This window comes from Zootoca vivipara, chromosome 6, assembly GCF_965207765.1.
Source record: "Zootoca vivipara chromosome 6, rZooViv2.hap1.1, whole genome shotgun sequence".
Taxonomy (NCBI): domain Eukaryota; kingdom Metazoa; phylum Chordata; class Lepidosauria; order Squamata; family Lacertidae; genus Zootoca; species Zootoca vivipara.
In genome coordinates this window covers 63,114,332-63,134,712 of record NC_142589.1, presented here as the reverse complement: position 1 = coordinate 63,134,712, position 20,381 = coordinate 63,114,332, and the positions used below count along the sequence as shown (strand labels likewise).

The following is a 20,381-nucleotide window of genomic DNA, read 5'->3' as shown; positions in this document are numbered from 1 at the left end:
GGGCCAGACATTGCTCATCCCTGTTGTAAGGGAATCAATGTTCCCCAGGAGCAAATCCAAAAGGTTGCCACTGCTTTGGCTTGATTTACCTAGCTGAAAGTACAGAGTGCATCTGCTCACTTGTTAAGAACAGAAATCATATTGTGACTTTTTGGAGAATTCAAGAGACATCAGATCGCACACTGCTATGTTATCACAGTAATGCTGGTACTGAAAACTCGTAGTGACAGGGGCAAAGGGTTGCCACCAGGTGGCGGTCAGATCCTTCTGTATTTTCTCAGCCACCAATTTTGTGCACAATCCGACCTGACTAGTTTAGAACCAGTATCAAGGCTAAAGAGGATGAGCCAGCAATTTTGGCTAGACCGTTCATGATATTTACCCTTCTGGCCAAAATGCCATTTGAGAGAATGATGGCTTTCGTTTCTTTGCCTCCTCCGCTTGCTGTTTTTAAAAATAGCATCTTTGTTTTCTTTTTCTGTCTTGTACGCTGGGGAGCCTGTGCCTGATGGCGGAAGTTTTCCACACGTGTGGGGCCACAAATATTAAAGTGGCTGCCAATTGACACCTCCTGGACCAGGAGCAGCAATGCAGCTGCAGCTCAGGCACAGGCAGGATTCAAGGCAGCCAAGTGGAGGCAGAGCTAAGGTCCATCATCACTGTGGCAGTGTGGATAGGCAGGAGAGCACACCAAGTTTCCAAGTAGATTAAATCGCCTGTTCAGACACCAATACTTTTGTGGAGCCTCGATTCCATAGGGCACAAGCTGCACTGTAAACCTGCCCGAGTGAAGCTCCCCACTCCCTGCTTCCCTTCTGCTCCAGGCCTTACCTGAGATAGGTGGGCCTCTGAGCCACTTCACTGGTGCTCCGAGACAGAGGGATGTTCAAGGACTGCAACGGCGAAGAACGTTTCTGGGACTCGCCGATACCCTCTGCTGAAATCGACCTTTCTGGCACATTTGGAGGAGACAGCTCGTCTGTAGGGAGAAGAGAGAGGAGTCCAAGGCTGGCAGCAAAGTAATGCCGAGGCACCTCCCAAGCAATCAGGAGCCCCAGCCTGGCTTGGCTTACAGATTAATAATAATAATAATTTATTTATACCACACCCATCTGGCTGGGTTTCCCCAGCCACTTTGGGCGGCTTACAACAAAATATTAAAATACAATAGTCCTTCAGATATTAAAACATAGCTGCCAAGTTATCCCTTTTTTACAGGGATTTTCCCTTATGCTGAATAGGCTTCCTCGTGAGAAAAGGGAAAACTTGGCAGCTATGTATTAAAAGCTTCCCTAAACAGGGCTGCCTTCAGATGTCTTCTAAAAGTCTGGGTAGTTTGTTTTTTCTTTGGTGGGAGGGCGTTCCACAGGGTGGGTGCCACTACCGAGAAGGCCCTCTGCCTGGTTTCCTGGTTGCCTGCCTCACCTATCACCACTGGGCTCCTGGATTTCCTCCTACTGGGCGCCTTCAGAAAGGGTTCCTGAAGCAAGGAAGCAGCAGTTGCCCGCTTGTCCGGATCAGCTTCAAAACAACTCAGGATAAAGGCCTTGGCTTCATCCGACATGGAATCGGGCACCTCGGGGTGAATCTTGAACATGCCCACCTGAGAAAAGGAAAATGACTGGCAATAGTATACAAAGTGCAAAACCCGAAAACACTGTCTTGTTGTCCATTTATGGTGGGGAATCAACAGGCCAGGCTAGTCAGCTTCTGTTGGTTTTTAAGAAATGAGGAAGATATTTTATTACACCAAGTCAGGCTGTTGATCCATCTAGCTCAGTATTGTCTACACAGACTGGCAGTGGCTCTCCAGGGTTCCCAGCCTATTTGAAAATCCCAGAAATTCAACCAGGGCCCTTCTGCCTGTGAAGCACAACATGCTCTACCTTTGAGCTACAGCCCTTCCTCTTTATGAAAAGACACTAAGTCAAAGGCAGAGGCCTTGGTTTGTCAGCAGTTCTGGGTCATAGGCTGTTTATGGAACTATCCTGGTCCTCAAAGCTCAGGCTGAACAGTGGAGGCTGCTGTATTCTGACTGCTGGCCCACCTGCAAAGCTAAGCAGGGTCCGGTATGGTTTCCAATTGGCTGGAGGGCCATGTGCTGAGATTCCTGCATTGCAGGGGGTTGAACCAAATGACTCTCGGGGTCCCTTCCAATGCTACAACTCTATGATTATATGCAGTGTCTAAATCAGGCACCCCCAAACTTTGGCCCTCCAGATGTTTTGGACTACAATTCCCATCTTCCCTGACCACTGGTCCTGTTAGCTAGGGATCATGGGAGTTGTAGGCCAAAACATCTGGAGGGCTGAAGTTTGGGGATGCCTGTAAATGGTGCAAAAAGATTTCATGGAACCTAAACCCTAAAGGACTGCACTACTTGCATTCACAAGTACACCAGACTTGCTGTAACAGTCCCAGACAGAGGCTGGTGCAACTAGCCAATGAGTTGGCCTGCTCTGCTGGTCTTCCACAAAGCTCTGAGCAACCCAGGAATTCCTGGCCAGAGGATCATCTAAAGGAGTCTGCTGAGAGGGTTGGGGAGTTGATGAAGACCTGCCCCCCTCAGGTCTTCCATCAATCCTCTCTCCCTTTTTGGTATCCTGGCTGCAGTTAGAAGGAAAGGTGAGAAGTAATGCCATGCTGCTGAGCAAAGGGAAATTCCCCTAGAATCAGAGCTGCTGTGGGGCTGGGCAGCAAGTGAACCAGGGAAGAGATTGTCCATTCCACTTGGACAACCCATTCTCATTTACTTCTTCCTGGCTAGTGGAACAAGTGGGCAGAGACAACTCCTGCAAGGATCCCCCTCCTCCCTGCAGGAAAAGAGCCAAGTGTTCTTCCCAGCTGTGCAGAAGAGCGCAAATCCCAGCCTCACCTTGAACATGGCGGCCTGCGGGCTGCCCAGCTCAAAGAAAGGGGGCTTGCCTGTTGCCATCTCAATGATGGTGCAGCCCATGGACCAGATGTCAGCCGGCTTGCCATAGCCACGGGGTCCCTGGTCAATGACCTCTGGGGCCATGTACTGCAAGGTGCCTGAGGAAGGAAGAGAGAAATAAGGAAGTAGTCCTGGGAGCCACATCCCAATGCCTGAGAGCCCAGGTGAGCCAGCTCTCTTCTCCAAACGACACAGAGCTACACACACACTTACCTGTGAATGTCTCTGTACTGGGGCTGATCCCCGCCAGCCTCTTGGATGTGCCAAAGTCTGAAATTTTCAACACTCCACTGTACGTGTTGATCAGGACGTTATCACCCTGTTTATCCAAGAAAAGCCAAGTCACTGCTTGGGACTCAAGTGCTGAGGGCTTCCTCCAACTGCAGACAAGCCTGGCACCAGTGTCTTGGCATCCTTGGGCAGCTGCAAGGGTCTTTGGACTACAAAGGCTCTGCTGATGTCTGCCCTGGACATGCACCTCAGCCCTAGACATGCACCTCAGCCAATTCCCTGCACAGCCTGCGAGCACCAAATGGCTAGATCCAGCCAGCTTTTTAATTTCCCACACTGCCCCTGAGTGAGCATCGCTCTGTGGCATGAAGGGAACTCTAGGTGGCAACCAGACCCAGCTGCCCAATGCTGTTCAAGGCACTGCCTTAGCAGCCAGGGAAGCCTGTCAGGGACCACCAAAAGAAGAGGGGACTCAACGGAAGACACTTTGCCCAGAGCCTCTTCGAACCTGCACTGGGAACAGTGAAAAAAGGAGTGGCAGTGCCAAAAACTCCCCCCTTTCCACAAAAACAAAGCCCCAAGGACTGGTGCATAGAAATTCAACTGTAGTATTAACTTCATCATCATTTTATTATGGTCCACAGACCAGGAATGCAGCAAAAATAAAGCCATGCAATGCTCCATAATCTTAAGCACAGAGCAAAACAGAAAGCAATGTGTTATCTAAATGCCACCAGCTCAGGTATACATATTGACAGGATAGCAAATGTCTTAAATAGCTCCCAAATACAGTATTTCCAACTTCAGGTGGTTAATTGCCTTCTTGTTCTCACTGTCCCTGATAAAGAAAATCTGGCCATTACTAATGACACACGCAGGGTTTTATCTCCCAGTAAATATTTAACATAAAATTTAGCTGACCTTCCTGGTTTGGCCAATAAAGGGGCAATCACCTGCTGATGAGCACCAGCATAAAAATTATAAAAACAAAACGACATTTTCCACAGATGTTCCAGCTCCTGGTTATTACAAGGACAAACCCTCAAGGAACACCAGCCTATTCCTCCCCAGAGCAACCGAGAAAGGCATCACATTAAATGTAGCCAGAGCAAAAGCTGTACGATAATTAACTGCATGCAAATTCCTAAAATAAGCAGCTAGCTGAAAACCATTAAGGATCGTCTTTAAGAAATGCCTAAGGAGCAATTCTGGTGCTGGAGGAGACTCTTGAGAGTCCCATGGACTGCAAGAAGATCAAACCTATCCATTCTTTAGGAAATCAACCCTGATGAGTGCTCACTGGAAGGACAGATCCTGAAGCTGAGGCTCCAATACTTTGGCCACCTCATGAAAAGAGAAGACTCTCTGGAAAAGACCCTGATGTTGGGAAAGATGGAGGGCAGAAGGAGAAGGGGACGACAGAGGATGAGATGGTTGGACAGTGTCCTGGAAGCTACCAACATGAGTATGACCAAACTGTGGGAGGCAGTGGAAGACAGGAGTGCCTGGCATGCTCTGGTCCATGGGGTCATGAAGAGTCGGACACGACTAAATGACTAAACAACAACAAGGAGCAAGGCAAGCAGGATGTGCATGAGCTAGCCAAAATGTCCTGAAAAGAAATATCCCATGTAGTCTTTGTTTTACCAAAGCTTATGCAGAGTCAAAATCCAACTGAAGGTGGAAAAGGAAAGCTGCGTGAAAAGATCTGCTTGATCCCTGCCAGGTCTCGCAAAGCCACACAGATCTAGCACCAACATGTCTACACCTGGCAGCCCAAGCTGAGGTGGCTCTCACCTTGATGTCCCTGTGGACGATCTGGTTGTCATGCAGGTAGCGCAGCCCCTCTAAGATTTGCTTGGTGTAGAAAACGATGGTGGGCTCATTGTCTTTCAGGGGCCCCCACATGGAGCGCAGAAGAGAGGAAAGGCTCCCTGGATTTTGCGATGGGGAGAGAAGGACATGGAGCATTAGAGGCTGTTTTCTTATACAGGGATATCATTAGACAAATGCACAGAGCACAAGGCTATCAACGGCTGCTAGTCATATCCACTGCAGTCCTTGCATCAGTAACCTCAAGGCCTAAACCTAAACCCTAATATTGCGGCTCAGTCACTGAGATAAGGGGCATCGTCAGTCGTTCCCTGAGCTAGTGAGGCTCATCTGAGAGCAACAAGAAACCAAGCTTTTAGTGTCATTGGCCCATGTGGCCAACCGAGATTCAGCTTTTAGCTCTGAACACCTTTTGTAACAACCTTCCTGTGCTGCCCTGCTGATGCAAACAATTAAGAAAGCATCTTTATTGGTGGTCTCTGTTTTTTTTAAATTTTACATGTTTTTTGTTGGACATTGCGTATTTACTGCCTATACTTACCCCCAGGTACCTCCTCCATGAAGATCTTGAGGAAGCCATCTTGACTGACAGAGCCCAAATAGCGAACAATGTTCTTGTGTCTCAGGCGCTTGTGGAGAGCAATCTCCTCGTGAAGGGGCTGCGAGTATCTGAAGTGCAAGTGTGGCATGTATGAATGACAGATAAACACACAACTCTCTCAGAGGCAGCAGCCAGGGGATGTCACACCCCTCCCCCCATACTGAGCATATTCCTGCCAGGTAGGATAGCCATGTGTCCTACTTTAGAGAGGACAGTCCTCTCTTTGAAGGGCTCTCCAGTCAAAGTCCGATTTAAAGATAAAGGAACCCTCAGAAGGGAGAACAGCAGCAGGGTCTTTGAAGCTGCCCATAACATATAAATTGGGAGCTAAGTGAATCACAGGCTATTATTGATAATAATATTAATGATGATAATGATGATAGTAGCTCCTGAGCAGAAGATTGAGTAGGCATGAAGGTCATCTGCTCACAAATCTTCCCCAATATGTACAGTGGTACCTCGGTTTATGTACACAATTGGTTCCGGAAGTCTGTACTTAACCTGAAGCGAACTTTCCCATTTAAAGTAATGGAAAGTGGATTAATCCGTTCCAGATGGGTCCGCAGAGTACTTAAACTGAAAGTACTCAAACCGAAGCGTACTTAAACCGAGGTATGACTGTACTGCATTTTTTGTTTAAATTACAATCATTATTTCCAAATTTGCATCTACACATAACAATTAGCATATTCGGGTTTTGTGCAAATCTTTTTTGGTGATGCGTAAGTGGGAATCCGATTGCAAAGACATCCTGGAGTTCTTGCAACATGAAGAAAGCCCCAGATTCCCACAGAGCAGTCTGGCCATTCTAAGGATAGGGGGAGGAAATAGTTGGGTTCACATTTTAGCATAAACATACCAAATTCACACTTCCTGAACAAATGCACAAACAGAAGATGGCTCATCTCTGAAATTTGAACTCCTCCCTATTTTGTGATACAACACTCCAACAAAAAAATGTGCACAAAAATGTGTATATCCATGAAAGCAACGTACAAAAAATGCCTTGTACTAGGGGAAACTGCTTGCAAAAGCATAGGCAAGATGGCATACAAAAATGGCTATATTTGAAGAAATGCACACAAAAATTAGTATGAATGTTAATGGCCTAATTAAAAGAGGGGAAAATACACACAAGTGCAGAAGTGGGATGAACTGAGTTTAAGACTAAAGAAACAAGAAGCCAAAATTGAAAATATTAGTAATTCCTTCTCTGCTTTTTGCAACTCTTACCTGCTGTCACGCTCTGGGATCTCCTTAATGGCGATGCGCACCTGATTGCTGAGGTCCCGGCCAGCGTAGACCACCCCATAGGTGCCTTTACCTAGGATCACCCTGTCGCCTGCTTCCGTGCGTTCGTAGTCATACTGGGCAAGTCAAAGAACACACACAGAGTTATGGAACTTACAACGCCCGTTTGGTGAAATCTCTATGAGCAGCACCCTCTCTTGGCCTGTTCGCCACTGGGCTTAGCCATTTTTCACATCCGCTTTCACAGCCATCATTCGACAGGCCCCGACTAAAGTTTTCAGTTCCTGAAACAAAGGAGCGTCTTCTTCCGCCAGCTCACCTCGAGTTCCTCCAGGGAGCTGCAGCTATTCACTTCCTCACCCATCTCTGCCATGAAGGAGCGGACCAGTTCGCAAAACCTAATGAATAAGAGCAGAGGGGGAAGAAAAACCCCCTAAGAGAATGGACACCAGCGCAAAGAACCATCCCGTCATTATCCCGTTGGGTTCAGAATCAAAGGCTAAAAACCCAGACTGGATGGGTTGAGTAAAAGACTGAAAATTTGGAAGAATTATGCAAATGGAGAGGGGAGAGGGGACTAAGAACTAAACCCAAAGTTATTGCAGCTTGAATTTGGAAGGAAAGGGGGAAAGGGGCCCCAAATCACTCAGGATATTTCAGAGGATGGGGCAGGTGAGTGGAAGGCAAGCAGGGAACACACACTCTATCTTCAGAGATCCTTCTAGCAGTTACTATTACTATTTTATTTGTTTGCGCAAAGCTCTGGGAGAAATGCTATGTACAGTGGTACCTCGGGTTATGAACTTTATTGGTTCTGGGGGTCCGTTCTTAAATTTCACATTTATTTAAAGAATAAGCGTATAATAGATTAGAATCAGTGGAAGTGAGGGAGATACAAAGAGGTTGTAGATAATACAATGGTGTGAAATAAGCATTGTTAGACGATAACGATAATTTAATTAAGAAGTAAGATATAGATTGTAAAAGGATAAGATGTAAAAGATAGAGAAATAAGGTAATATTAAAGTAATAATTAGAGTTTATATAAGATTTAGAGTTTACTAAGGATGATATGTAAAGAATCGCAGAAGGAGGTGGAATGAGGAAGTCAATAGATTAGAGATAAGGGTTATAAGTTATAATTTTTGTGTTTGTATTTTTGTATTTTTTGTATTTTGTATTTTTTGTGTTTTGTATTTTTTTATGTTTTTGTTGCTTGTTAAAAAATCTTTACTAAATACATTTTAATACAACTCGAGGTACTACTTCCGGGTTAGCAGAGTTTGTAACCCGAAGTGTTTGTAACCCAAAGCATTTGTAACCTGAGGTACCACTGTAATAGTAAAACATCATTCCAGGGGGGTTTGGGGGGGGGTGACAGCCACCAGTTGCCAGACAGAGCTGTAATAACAGAGTAGCCTACCACCGCTTCAGGTGAAATGCATTCTCCACCCACCCACCCATTTTGTCACCTGCAAATTGAGTAGTAAAGTGGGGGAGGGGCAGTTTGGCTCAGCACTAAAAAAAAGGGGGGGGAATAAAAAGAAAACCTTGAAATTTAGAACAGCAAAAGGAAATCTGGTGCTTCAGATTTTCATTTCCTTATTCCATGTGAACCCTGTGGATGTGAGACTATATTTGCAGCCATTTATTCATGCTGAAACTCTTAACTCCACTCTTTGAGCCAGGAGTTTTCATCTTTGGGCATGCGAAGGAAGGTGGTGATGATAAGTTTACAATTGCTTCCCTCTGAGCATCAACAGGGTTTATCTCCAATTCAATTTCTTTAGAGCTGAGGGAGTAGAAATCGGATTTGAGAACGGATTTGAGATTTTTATTTACTTTGCCTTCCCCGATCCTCATTGACTAATTTTTACGAACACGTTTTCAGAACCCACACTGCAACTGCAGGCCTGGCAAGCAGGAAGTGGAGCGCCAAGCATCATGTGTCTCCATGGTCGCACAAGACGAAGAAGAAACGGCATCAATGGTAACCGGTTTCTTGAATCTACAATATAACCCCTGGGAAACACTCTGTCTAGGGCAGCATCCTGCAGAAGACACTCCCTTTCCCCGAGTGGGGAATGTGTTTGGGTTGCTGTTGTTTCTCATTGTCCCTCTTCCGGGTTGTCCCTCTGCTGCCCATTCATGTCCCCCCCACTCACCAGCGGCAATGATACTGGGTAGGGAAGTACAGCTGGAAGTCTTCCGCTGTGTGCAGCACGTAGAGGAAGCAGCACCGCTCATCGCACTTGGAGATACTGACAAGAAAAAAAGATGGGAGTGGAAGGAGGACTTCAGCAAGTCTTCTTTCCTTATCAGCGCAAGCCTGCGTCTTGCTTTAAAACCTGCCTCTCTCCATGTCCCACCCCCCACCCCAAAGTTGCTCGCATCAGCCTCAGGGGCTTACCAGCCACAGGCCAGACCCCATTCTCCTTGACATGCTAGCTTTCTATGTGCGATGGTGTTCTTTTTATTTATATTTGCATGGAGGAGCATTGACATGTGAGCTACAGTACGAAGTGGAAGAAAAATGTGTTCTGTCTGCATTTTAAGGACAAACTGAGCTAACTCACCAATCCCAGACTTCAGTGTAGATTGGAATGCACTTGATCTTGGGAGTGGCCTGTGACTCACGTCATAAAACAGATGCTTGGAATGCAGAAGGTCCCAAGTTTAATCCCTGGCATCTCCAGCTAGAGCTGGGAAAGATTTGTACCTGAAACTCTGGAGTGCTTCTGCCAGTCAGTGTAGACAACACAGAACTGGATGGAGCCAGGGTCTGATTCCATATAAGATAGCTTCCTGCATTTCTCTCAGTCAAATTACACACTTCTCCAAATTTTGCAGTGTATTTTCTTTTTATAGAAAATACACAAAAATGTGTACTGTGATCTCGTAAAAATGCAGCTTCTCATGTGCCCTGTCTGCCCAGTGCTCTCTACTGCGAATGCCACCTGGCTAGCTCTGTTTTCTCAGGGGAGGGGCTGTACATCAACAGTCTATTGGCTTTGCATGCCAGTTGTTGTGGGTTAATCTCTGGGGACTCTCAGGAGGGCTGGGGAATACTTCTGCCTGAAATTGTAGTGACCTTCTGCCACCCAGCGCACTAGGAGTAGCCAATGTGGTGCCCTCCAGATGTTGCTGAACTACAGCTCCCATCATTCCTGACCATGGACCATGCTGGCTGGAGGTGATGGGAACTGGAGTCCACCATGGAAGGCACCATGATGGATACCCCAGGTATAGGCAGTAGTGTGCTAAATGCACCAATGGTCTTTCTTGACAGTGTCCTATGTTCCTATTTAAACCAGCCCTTTATTTCAGGGTCCTGAGAACTACAGGTGAAACTCGGAAAATTAGACTATCGTCGAAAAGTGCATTTATTTCAGTAGTGCAACTTAAAAGGTGAAACCAATATATGAGATAGATGCATGACATGCAAAGCAAGATATGTCAAGCCTTTATTTGTTGTAATTGTAATTATTTGTCGTTAGGCGGGTCAATCATAAATGGAATGTAATTAATGAAATGTAATAGTGATGTTTTTGTATTATTGTAACTATTTGTTTTATTACTGTGGAATTTCCAAAAGAAAGCATTTGTAAAAATAAATAAAAATAAAAATAGTAAGTTGCATTACTGAAGTTGCATTACATCTGAAGGCAGCCCTGTTTAGGGAGGCTTTTAATGTTTAATAGATTATTTTATTTCATTTTTCTGTTGGAAGCTGCCCAGAGTGGCTGGGGAAACCCAGCCAGATGGGAAGGGTATAAATAAATTATTATTATTAATTATATAATAATAAATGCACTTTTCGACGGTATTCTAATTTTCTGAGTTTCACCTGTAGAACTTTCTTTCTTTTAGGGAAAGAACCATAAGTCAGTGATGTACCTCAAGGAAGGACTGGGAAAGGCCTTGAAACCACAGGGAGTTCCTGTTTGTAAGTGTAGCCAATACTAAGCAATGTGAATTATTTCTCTGACCTGGTATAAAGGCTGCTTCTTATCTTAAGCACAAGCCTAGCCTTAAAGACAAGTAATTCAAATTATTTGTTTTATATAAAAATACCGGTAATAATCATCACCTGATTCCACGGATGGAAGATGTTGGGAATGTCCACTTGGAAATCCCTTCCTGTAAAGAGACCCAAAAGGTGAAAGAAACATACAAATGCTCTGAGTGGGGAAGCACAGGAAATTGAGACACACACCCAGAGGGATAGTTACAGGTAGGTAGCCGTGTTGGTCTGAGTCGAAGCAAAATAAAAAAATTCCTTCAGTAGCACCTTAAAGACCAACTAAGTTTTTATTTTGGTATGAGCTTTCGTGTGCATGCACACTTCTTCAGATACACTTCAGATTCCGTTTCCAGTGTATCTGAAGAAGTGTGCATGCACACGAAAGCTCATACCAAAATAAAAACTTAGTTGGTCTTTAAGGTGCTACTGAAGGAATTTTTTTATTTTGCCCAGAGGGATAAACAGCCATGAAGATTTATAATTTAATAATATATTGGAAATCTAAATAGAATGAATGTAATTACATGAACTTTTGTTACTTTTTATTAGATTTTTTTTAAAAAAAGAAGTTCTATTTTAAATTGTTGTAACTTGTTTCACAACCTTAGGGTGAAGGGTAATAAATAAAAATAAAAATTTTAAAATCAGGAAAAGAAACTGACCCAGGACACAATTCTGGACCTACCTCTTCTGGAGAGCCAATGTGGCTCAGCGTCACTGATTTCTGCCCTTCTTGACTGCAGACCCTGAGCTGAGATGGCTGCAACACTCTGCCCAACTCTAGAATCAAGACCTGTTGGGACAGATGGAGAGTTAGATCACTAGTTAACTTACATGCCGCTTCTTATTTCAGCAGAAATCTCAAAGCGGCTTACATAGAGTTTATTGTAGTGAGCATGGACTTAAGAGAAGACAGCACACATAAGCTTTCTGCTGGTTGCCCTTTGGATCTGCGCTGCTTGCCCATTTGCTAAGGGACCAGGCTCCAGGTGTTACTATTAGTATATAAAGCAGGCATCCCCAAACTGCGGCCCTCCAGATGTTTTGGCCTACAACTCCCATGATCCCTAGCTAACAGGACCAGTGGTCGGGGAAGATGGAAATTGTAGTCCAAAACATCTGGAGGGCCGAAGTTTGGGGATGCCTGATATAAAGCCCTCAACAGCTTGAGACCAGTCTACCTGCAGGATCGCCTTAACCCCACATGTGTCCATTTGACTGCTTTGATCTGCAGAACCATCACCGAAACGAGCACAGGGAAGGTGCCTGCCTGATGGGAGGAAGTTCCAAAGTCTGGGTGCTTCCTTACAAATGTGGAATGAGTATTATGTGGTACCTGTAACAGTCCTGTGGTCAGGTGTGAGCACAGCCAATTGACTGTTTCATCTTATGGGATATAGTGCTGATATTCTCAGATGTGATGCCTGGGACTAAAACTAGAGGGCAGGAGGAAAATGTGGTAGTGGGGTGTGTGTGTTTGTGTTCATACAAACCATACATTTGCAGCACATCTCCCCACGCTGCCAAGAATCATGGGAGCTGCTGTTTGCGAAGGTTGCTGGGAATTATAGCTCAGCGAGGGCTGAACTACAGTTCCCAGAACTCTTTGGGAGAAAAATGTGCTGCAAATGTATGGTGTGTTTGCAGCCTGTTGTGTGTCGAGATTATAACTGACTGCAGAGGGAAAATGGCTTGAGAAAGGTAGCTCGGCATGTTCCAGAGTTTCTTGGTGCCATCTGAGAGGGCTGCCTTGGTGTTGCTCCAGGATCAGTTTTTGCACGGCAAAATCAACCTGCAATGTTTTGCAAGCCACCAATCTGCAAGGTAAACAAGCCCCTGTCTCAAGGAAACTACAATCCAAATTTCCACAATGGAGGGAGAGAAGGAAGGGTTGGGAGAGACTAAAGTTCGCAAATTTGAGCAGAAGTAGATAATTTGGCTTTGTTTCACCTAGAGATAAGAACTAGGAGTTATCCCAAAGGCTTCTCCCAAGAAGATTTGTAGAGGGGAATTAAAGGGGGGGAGAGAAGCATCTGCACAATTTTCTCTTGCCCCGCAAATCTGTCAGCACATGAATTTCACACAAACAGAGGGGGAGGAGGGGGAGGGAGGGGGAGAGAGAGAGAGACTGTCCAGTCCTCTCTCCAACCCAGCTATGCAAAGCTTGCCCTGAATTTTATGTAGCTTAAGGGAGGAAATATGAAAGAGCACCTTAGGCAAGAAAGGCTTTGCTACAACAGAAGAGGAAATTTCCTAAGAATCTCATTCTGCAACTCTGCTGAAACTGACAGATGAGCAAGGCAAAGTTTTGCATGCATAAGGTCACAGCATTGATATGGCCATCAAAATGCCATTAAATCCCGATTCAAACTTTCTGGGCAAAATCGGATAAATTAAAAAAGCCTCTTGCTGATGGCCAGCTTGTAATTTCTGAATGACTCATTTACAATGTTAAGTCACCAAGCACCCAAGATCTCAGGCAAAAGGGCTGGAAAACTCTCTAAGACCTTGGAGAGTTGCAGAACAGAAAGTCGTGAGGGAAATGGTTGGATGCCATGTACAGTGGTACCTCGGTTTATGAACACAATTGGTTCCGGGAGTCTGTTCATAAACTGAAGCGTTCATAAACTGAAGCGAACTTTCCCATTGAAAGTAATGGAAAGTGAATTAATCCGTTCCAGACAGTCCGTGGAGTACTCAACCTGAAGCGTACTTAACCCGAGGTATGAGTGTACAGTGGTGCCTCGCTTAACGAATGCCCTGCTTAACGAAATTTCTGCTTAACGAAAGGTTTTTTCTAGCGGAGGTTGCCTCGCTAGACGAATTCGTTTTACGGAAAATTTGTCTAGCGAATCGCGGTTTCCCATAGGAATGCATTGAAATTCAATTAATGCGTTCCTATGGGCAAAAAAAAAAAAATTAAAAAAATTCAATGCATTCCTATGGGATTCGCTAGACGAATTTTTGTTATAAGAAAAGACCCGTGGAACGAATTAAATTTGTCTAGCGAGGCACCACTGTAATTGGTTCCGGAAGTCCATACTTGACCTGAAGCGTACTTAACCTGAAGCGAACTTTCAAATTGAAAGTAATGGAAAGTGGATTAATCCGTTCCAGACAGGTCCGCGGAGTACTTAAACTGAAAATACTCAAACAGAGGTGTTCATAAACCAAGGTTCCACTGTATATGACCTTTTATGCAGACTGGACTATGCCACTTCAGACAGAAGGTCAGGCATAGCCTTTTTGATGGCTACCCCATACAAAAAATGAAACTGAACACACCCTCCATAAACAAAGAACTAGCATATTAGTTATGCTAGCTCACACCTCATCTAGATTGCCATTTCAAACTGTGGCTTAGAAAATGAGCACAAGTCCATTTTACCACCGGAGTGCTCTGCCACCCCCAGAACCACTTGGTTCTGCTGCATGTGCAGAACAAGCAACTGCCACTAGAAGGATGGAAAGCAACAGACAGCACAGCAGTGTAGCAAAGGAGCAGACAGGAGGAGAAGCTGGTAGTTCAGTAGTGGTTTTGTCAATGCAACAATGTTCATTGCCTCCTTACCAGACACTCCTCTGTGGAGACAAAGGGCTGGCAGGAATCCATCAAGAAGCCCAGCCAGAAATCAACCAGCTCCTGTTTAGGTGACCAGGTGTCGGGGGCAGTGTTGAAATGACTATAGATTACATAAGTCTCCTTGATAGATGTCAAGAACCTGAACAGGGTTTTTTAAAAAAGAGAAAGCAGCACACACTTCATACACACCCACGAAGTAAGTTAAAGTTTCCATCTGATGCAAGTGGTCTGTGCCACATATTATTATTATTTCCTACATTAATAGACTACCTTTTCAGTCAAGGAGCTCAAGGCAGTGTACTTGGCTCCTCCCCTCCTCATTTAATCACCACAACAACCCTGACTGGCCCAAGGTAAGTCAGTGAGCTCCATGGCTGGGCAGAGGTTCAAAATCTGTTGTCCCACCACACTGAACAAGGAGGAAATCACTTCCTCTTCAGATACCTGCCCTCTCCCAGCACCCCCTTCGACACTCACATCTCCCGTTCATCTCAATAGGTTGTCAGCTAGTTAGTCTTCCTTGCCCCCCCACCCCCACCCCATCCCCACGAGGACACAAAGTTCCCACCACGCACCAAACTGGAGCGTTGAGCTTGTAAAGTTTCTCCGAGGCCTGGATGATTTTGTCAAAGTCGCCGGTCAGGATACTGGCGCCCAGGTAAAACCCCACATCCCAGTAATGTTGCATCTTTTCCAAGGATCCCTTCCTGCCCAGGACACAGCTCACCTTCATACCTAAGGAAGGAAGGACCAGAAGCAAGGGAGATTTTTCTAAACTGCAACAGGTATGTTTCGGGGGCAGCGGCAGGGAATTCTGAGGGGAAATTGTCAAAATTGTCACAACGTTCTGGCTAAACCGGGGGTTGCCATTCTATTGGCTACAACATAACACATATTTCAAGCCTCATTTCAGCAGGGAGAAGCAGCAGAGGGAAAGGGGCCTGAAGGCATATTACCACTTTAAACAGTCACAACTTCCCACAAAGCATTCTGGGAAATGCGGTTTAAGGGTGCTGAGAGGTGCTAGGAAACCACTACTCCCCACATGGAGCGACAATTCCCAGAGTTCCCTGGGAGCAGGGGTTGGTTGTTTAACCACTCTGGGAATGGTAGCTCTGAGGGAAACAAGGCACTCCTCCTAACATCTCTCAGCACCCTTAACAAACGACAGCTCCCAGGATTTTTTTGGAGAAGCCACCACTGTTTAAAGTGGTATGATAACTGCATTAAATATATGGTGCAGATGGGGTGATAATTGCGCTTTTCATATTATATATAATATATAATATAATACACACACACACACACACACACAAATTTGATCCCACCCACCACCCAGCCAATATTCTCTATCACAAAACATTCATTGAATTGGACACTTAACACTATCACTTGGAAATGAATCAACCAGATTTTGTGTTTATATATATATATATATAGAGAGAGAGAGAGAGAAGGAATAATAAAATAGAACACTGTCAATATCTTGGTTTTAGATCAGAACGAAGATTCACACATCCTGCTACCCTTACGAGATGCAGATGTGAACAAGTAACCCCGCACCTAACTGCCGAAGTTGCATGGAGGTTTCGAACTTGTGTCCAGCAGCAATGAGGAAGACAACGGAGTTAATCCCAGCATGGAGGCTCGGGTCTGTTAAAAAGGCCTTGTGATACCTGAGGAATCAGAAGCACAAGGAAAATGTCAGACCTGAAAACTAACTAGGAAGGCTGCAATTCAGACCCAGCAAATAAGCCAAATGGGTGAAAAGGGGGGAAAAAGAGGACAGGTCTAGAAGTAAGAGTTTCACCTGGCCACCCTACCACCACCAAGCCAGCCCATAAGCAATGAGCATTTAAAAGAGATTTCCACGCCTGCAGCCATAATTTAAAGCAGAAGTGCAAGTTCAGCAAAGATCCCTTTCCATTCCTCACCAGTAAAAGGCCTGGTCTCTCTTTTCGGCATCAGTGAAGCCAGAATCAATGAACATGTCCTTATAGATGCGGCCGCACATGCAGTACAGGTCAGGTGCTGTCCGTTCAGGCTTTTCCACCAGGGGCAGGATAACAGAGAGAGCCTTCTGCCGATCGCCAGGCTGGTTCCTCCTGCAAATGCATATCACACACAGTCAGAAGCGTCAGAAACCCCAATGCTGGGGCAAGAGCAGCCACAGTGCTGGAGGAACACCAGCTCTGCCCATCTGCTACTGTGTTAGGACCTTAGTGTCAGGATCTACAGGGATGCCCATCACAGAGGAGGGCTGATGGCCCAAGCAAGGGGAGATCATAACTTCCTGGTTACGAAGGCACAGGGACTATGGAGAGAGTCCAAGGTGTGGGTGCCGCAGAGGCCAAACATCCAGGTTGTCTCAGCAAAGTCATTGACTAGAGACCTTGCCCACTGGGTGCTGCCTTCTGGGTACTTAAAGGGCCACCACTTTCTGCTACATCCATTGGTCCCATCAAGATAATGGGCGTTCCAGCTGTGGGGATCCCTCCTCCATGCCCTCTGGATTTGCTGAGGAGTCTGCAAATCAACCACGAGAGTCCATTGGCAGAGGTGTGTCCTTGGGGCTCAGGGAAAGCTCTAGTGTCTGCAGACAGCCATGGGATAGACCATCTCCTCTTCAGAGCTCCCGTTGCCAGAGGACACCTCTTAAGTGTATGTCCGTGGGCATCAGGGAAGCAGAGGGTAGGGAGGCCTAACAGGGCTGAGAATAGAGGCCCATCCTTACTTGACAATGTTCCTCACCTGTCAAGGGCAAAGGCATAGTGAAAGCAGATGTTGTGCTGCTCGGCGACATTGCAAGTCGGCAGGGCCTGCAAGGTTTCCACTAGGGTGATGATGCCATTACAATCCTGCAGAAGACATAAAGAGAAGCTGCAATAGGCAGGCGTGAACACACAGCCTTCAACTAAACCCAAACTCAGTTCAGCCCCAAATACACATGGCTCCTACTCTGGGAACCTGCCATGAAACACCACAGACCAGATGTGTAAGGGTGCTCAGTGGCAGGGCATCTATCCATGGCACTGCTGGAGTTGACCACTGCAATGGCTTGGCAGGGGGTCACGTCTGCCCTGGGGAACAGATATCAAAACATTCTGCTTGCTGCTGCTGACGGCATTTGGGCTACATCCGTGTGCATTAACTGGCCACAGCATGAGAGTCGAGGGGCCCCGTGGATCAGCTCACCTGTGCGTCACGGTAGGACAGAATAAAGTTCATGACAATATCAAGGCTGAGGCATTCGACGCTGTCCAGTCGCTGCTGGATACTGGTCAGCTCACGACTCAGCTGCTCCCCGCTGTACCTTTCGCGAGCCCTGCGGATGTCCCTTCGGATCATCTCCCGAAAGTAGCCACTGGAGAAAACAAGAAGCTTTCCTTTGTTCTGAGGAAAGGATAGCGCCCCTTGGCTTACCCCAAGAGGGGAAGGCACATTTCCCCGGGGCCAGTGCTATATATACCAGAAGTGGGGGATCTGGGGGCCAAATGCAGCCCTCAAGGTCTCTCCCTCTGGCCCTCGAAACTCTCCCCATATCATGCCCCTCACTGGCCCTTCTCCACAGCGCACATGTTTTTGCCTGGCTGAAAAGCTGTCCCTGCTCTCTGATCACACCTCCGGCTTATCTGGGTGGAGAACAGAGACTGGTGTTTGTGTGCGTGTAGAAACTGCCTTCTGTATAAAGGTAAAATTTGCATGCATTGCTCCACCCACTTTTGCCTCTGGCCCCACCCACCACTGGTATGTGGCGTCCAGAATGCTGCCTTGAAGGGAATGCAAAAGGCTCCCCATCCCTACTATATACTAATAGGAAACTCATTCTCCTAGTGTCCTTTTCATGTAGCCAAAACAGGGCCATCCACGCACAAGAGGGAGGCATCAGCAGGCTTGAGGTATCCCCAAGACTGGCAGTATGGAAAACCTTTAGCGGGGGAAATGAACTAAGCGGTGGGAGTGGGAGGAGGACCCAAAAGAGACCAGTGTGGACTGACTGTGCTCAACAGCCACTGAATGTTGCACTTCTATTGGGGGAGGGGGAAATGAAATGGAGTATCCTGGGAAAGAGCATGACTGGCTAGAACCCTGAGAGGTCCCACTCGACTTCCATGTCTGTTCCCAATGCTCAGACAGAATAGCTTCGACACTCAAGACTTTCTACCATACATAGGGCTATTGTGTGGAGGGTATTTTTTAAATTTTATTTGAGCGAATTTATATGCTGCTTAATCGCTAGAATTTATAAGCGGTACCCCTTTTTTTGAGAGATGAAGTGGGTAAAATCAATGAAAACAGTATCATTAAAAGCAGGGAGCAGACAGACTGGGGTCATGCTTCCTTGCCGTGATCCTGACACTGCACTGTGAGCCAGCCTGCCAACTTTTGCCTATGGACCTTGTATGTCTGCAAAGGGATGCCTATCTATAGGGCGCAGGGATGCCTGGTGTTAGTAATAATATTTTTTTTCCAATTACCCTAATGTCCCAGGGCAGCTTACAGCAGGCATCCCCAAACTTCGGCCCTTCAGATGTCTTGGACTACAATTCCCATCATCCCTGACCACTGGTCCCGTTAGCTAGGGATCATGGGAGTTGTAGTCCCCAAACATCTGGAGAGCTGCAGTTTGGGGATGCCTGGGATTACAGATTTAGAACACAATATTAAAAACCATTTAAAACAAGACTGCAACTGGTAACAGTGTGCTCAGTTGTGATGCAATCGCAGAGCCCCACCACAGCTTCCTGCAAAGTTCTGGAAACGGTAGGAAGGATCCCTTTATTCTGGTTTTCAGCAGAATGGGAAAACACACTGCTAATCTAGGTTACTTTCCTAAAATAAAAGGCTCCCCAAATGAGATGGCACTTCCTGCTTCTTTAAGTCCAGCAACCTTCAGGCCAGATATGGCCCCAGGAGCCTCTCCATCGAACTCAGAGAATCCCTTCCTTTCCAGCCTGCAGCAATTAGCAATTTGAGCCAATTAGAGGCTTTTTTTTTCAAGCCTGAGAGCAGTGCAAGGTGGGGGGCGGGGGCGGGGGCGGGAAGAGCGGAACTGCAGCTGGGGAACAGAGAACACTTCCCTTTCCATGCACTATTAGACACGATCTCAAGATCGCTCAGATTTTTCAAGATTTAATTGCTCCCACAGAGGAAGTTTCTTGATCTGGCAGGTTGAAGCTGGGGAGGGGAGGGTTAATCCTCTGCTCCCCATTCCCCGATGATCCTTTCCCCCACCCTAAACCTGCTGCATGACATCCAGGAGCTTGAAAACAGCCTCCTCTGAAGTCTGAATGCCAATGGAAGGTTGTTTTCAAGTCTAATTGCTGTGTGGCTCTTTGTGGGAAGTGTAGCTGCTAGGGAGGGAAGGATTAACAGCAATCTCTATGATGGTCATTTCCCCCTCTTGAAATTAGGCTTGGGGGGGGGAATGCTTTCCCCTCACCCCCAAGTCTAATAGCTTACTGGGAGGGAGTGTGCGCAGTGTATTTAAGTTCTGGGGATGAGAATTGTTGTCCCCTTGCGCCATTCATTCTGGAACACAGGAAACTGCCATGTGTTTTTGCTTGGTTTCAGGGTGATGATCCAGCAAGCACTTTTTCGTACAAACCAACCAGGGCTTGGAGATTTGTAAGTGCATGGAATAGCACAGAGGAATAGCATCTCCCTGCATCAGCTATTGGCCTGGCCCACCCCCACCCCACCCACTTGAGACTTGCATGACACTGTGAGGCTGCACTGTCCTCAGCTGCTCCTCTGGTGCAACTTCCTGTTTTCCTTCGGAAGCTCAACAGACCAACCCATAGCTACCCTCGAACAAGAGCCTTTTCTGTCCGGTATTTCTCCATTCACCAGCTCAGCATGCTACACCTCGGCCATCAAGATGTACGGCATTTCTGTAATTATATCCCCTGCAGGGTAATGG

At 46.2% G+C, this 20,381-nt stretch overlaps 1 protein-coding gene across 4 annotated transcripts in view; it reads right to left on the bottom strand.

Moving 5' to 3' along the window:
• The window catches only part of MAP3K6 (mitogen-activated protein kinase kinase kinase 6), a 46,365-nt gene that overhangs the window by 8,730 nt on the left and 17,254 nt on the right, over positions 1-20,381 (bottom strand). For all 4 annotated transcript variants that reach the window (XM_088672387.1, XM_088672388.1, XM_088672389.1 and 1 more), the window contains 17 exons: positions 17,654-17,822; positions 17,210-17,316; positions 16,393-16,563; positions 16,022-16,134; positions 15,034-15,193; positions 14,447-14,597; positions 11,561-11,668; positions 10,942-10,991; positions 9,017-9,112; positions 7,171-7,249; positions 6,834-6,967; positions 5,541-5,668; positions 4,964-5,100; positions 3,149-3,254; positions 2,876-3,033; positions 1,426-1,603; positions 832-979 (listed from right to left, as the gene is read on the bottom strand). In XM_088672387.1, the coding sequence (XP_088528513.1) occupies positions 832-979; positions 1,426-1,603; positions 2,876-3,033; positions 3,149-3,254; positions 4,964-5,100; positions 5,541-5,668; positions 6,834-6,967; positions 7,171-7,249; positions 9,017-9,112; positions 10,942-10,991; positions 11,561-11,668; positions 14,447-14,597; positions 15,034-15,193; positions 16,022-16,134; positions 16,393-16,563; positions 17,210-17,316; positions 17,654-17,822 (2,193 nt within the window). The remainder of the gene's footprint in view (positions 1-831; positions 980-1,425; positions 1,604-2,875; positions 3,034-3,148; positions 3,255-4,963; positions 5,101-5,540; positions 5,669-6,833; positions 6,968-7,170; positions 7,250-9,016; positions 9,113-10,941; positions 10,992-11,560; positions 11,669-14,446; positions 14,598-15,033; positions 15,194-16,021; positions 16,135-16,392; positions 16,564-17,209; positions 17,317-17,653; positions 17,823-20,381) is intronic.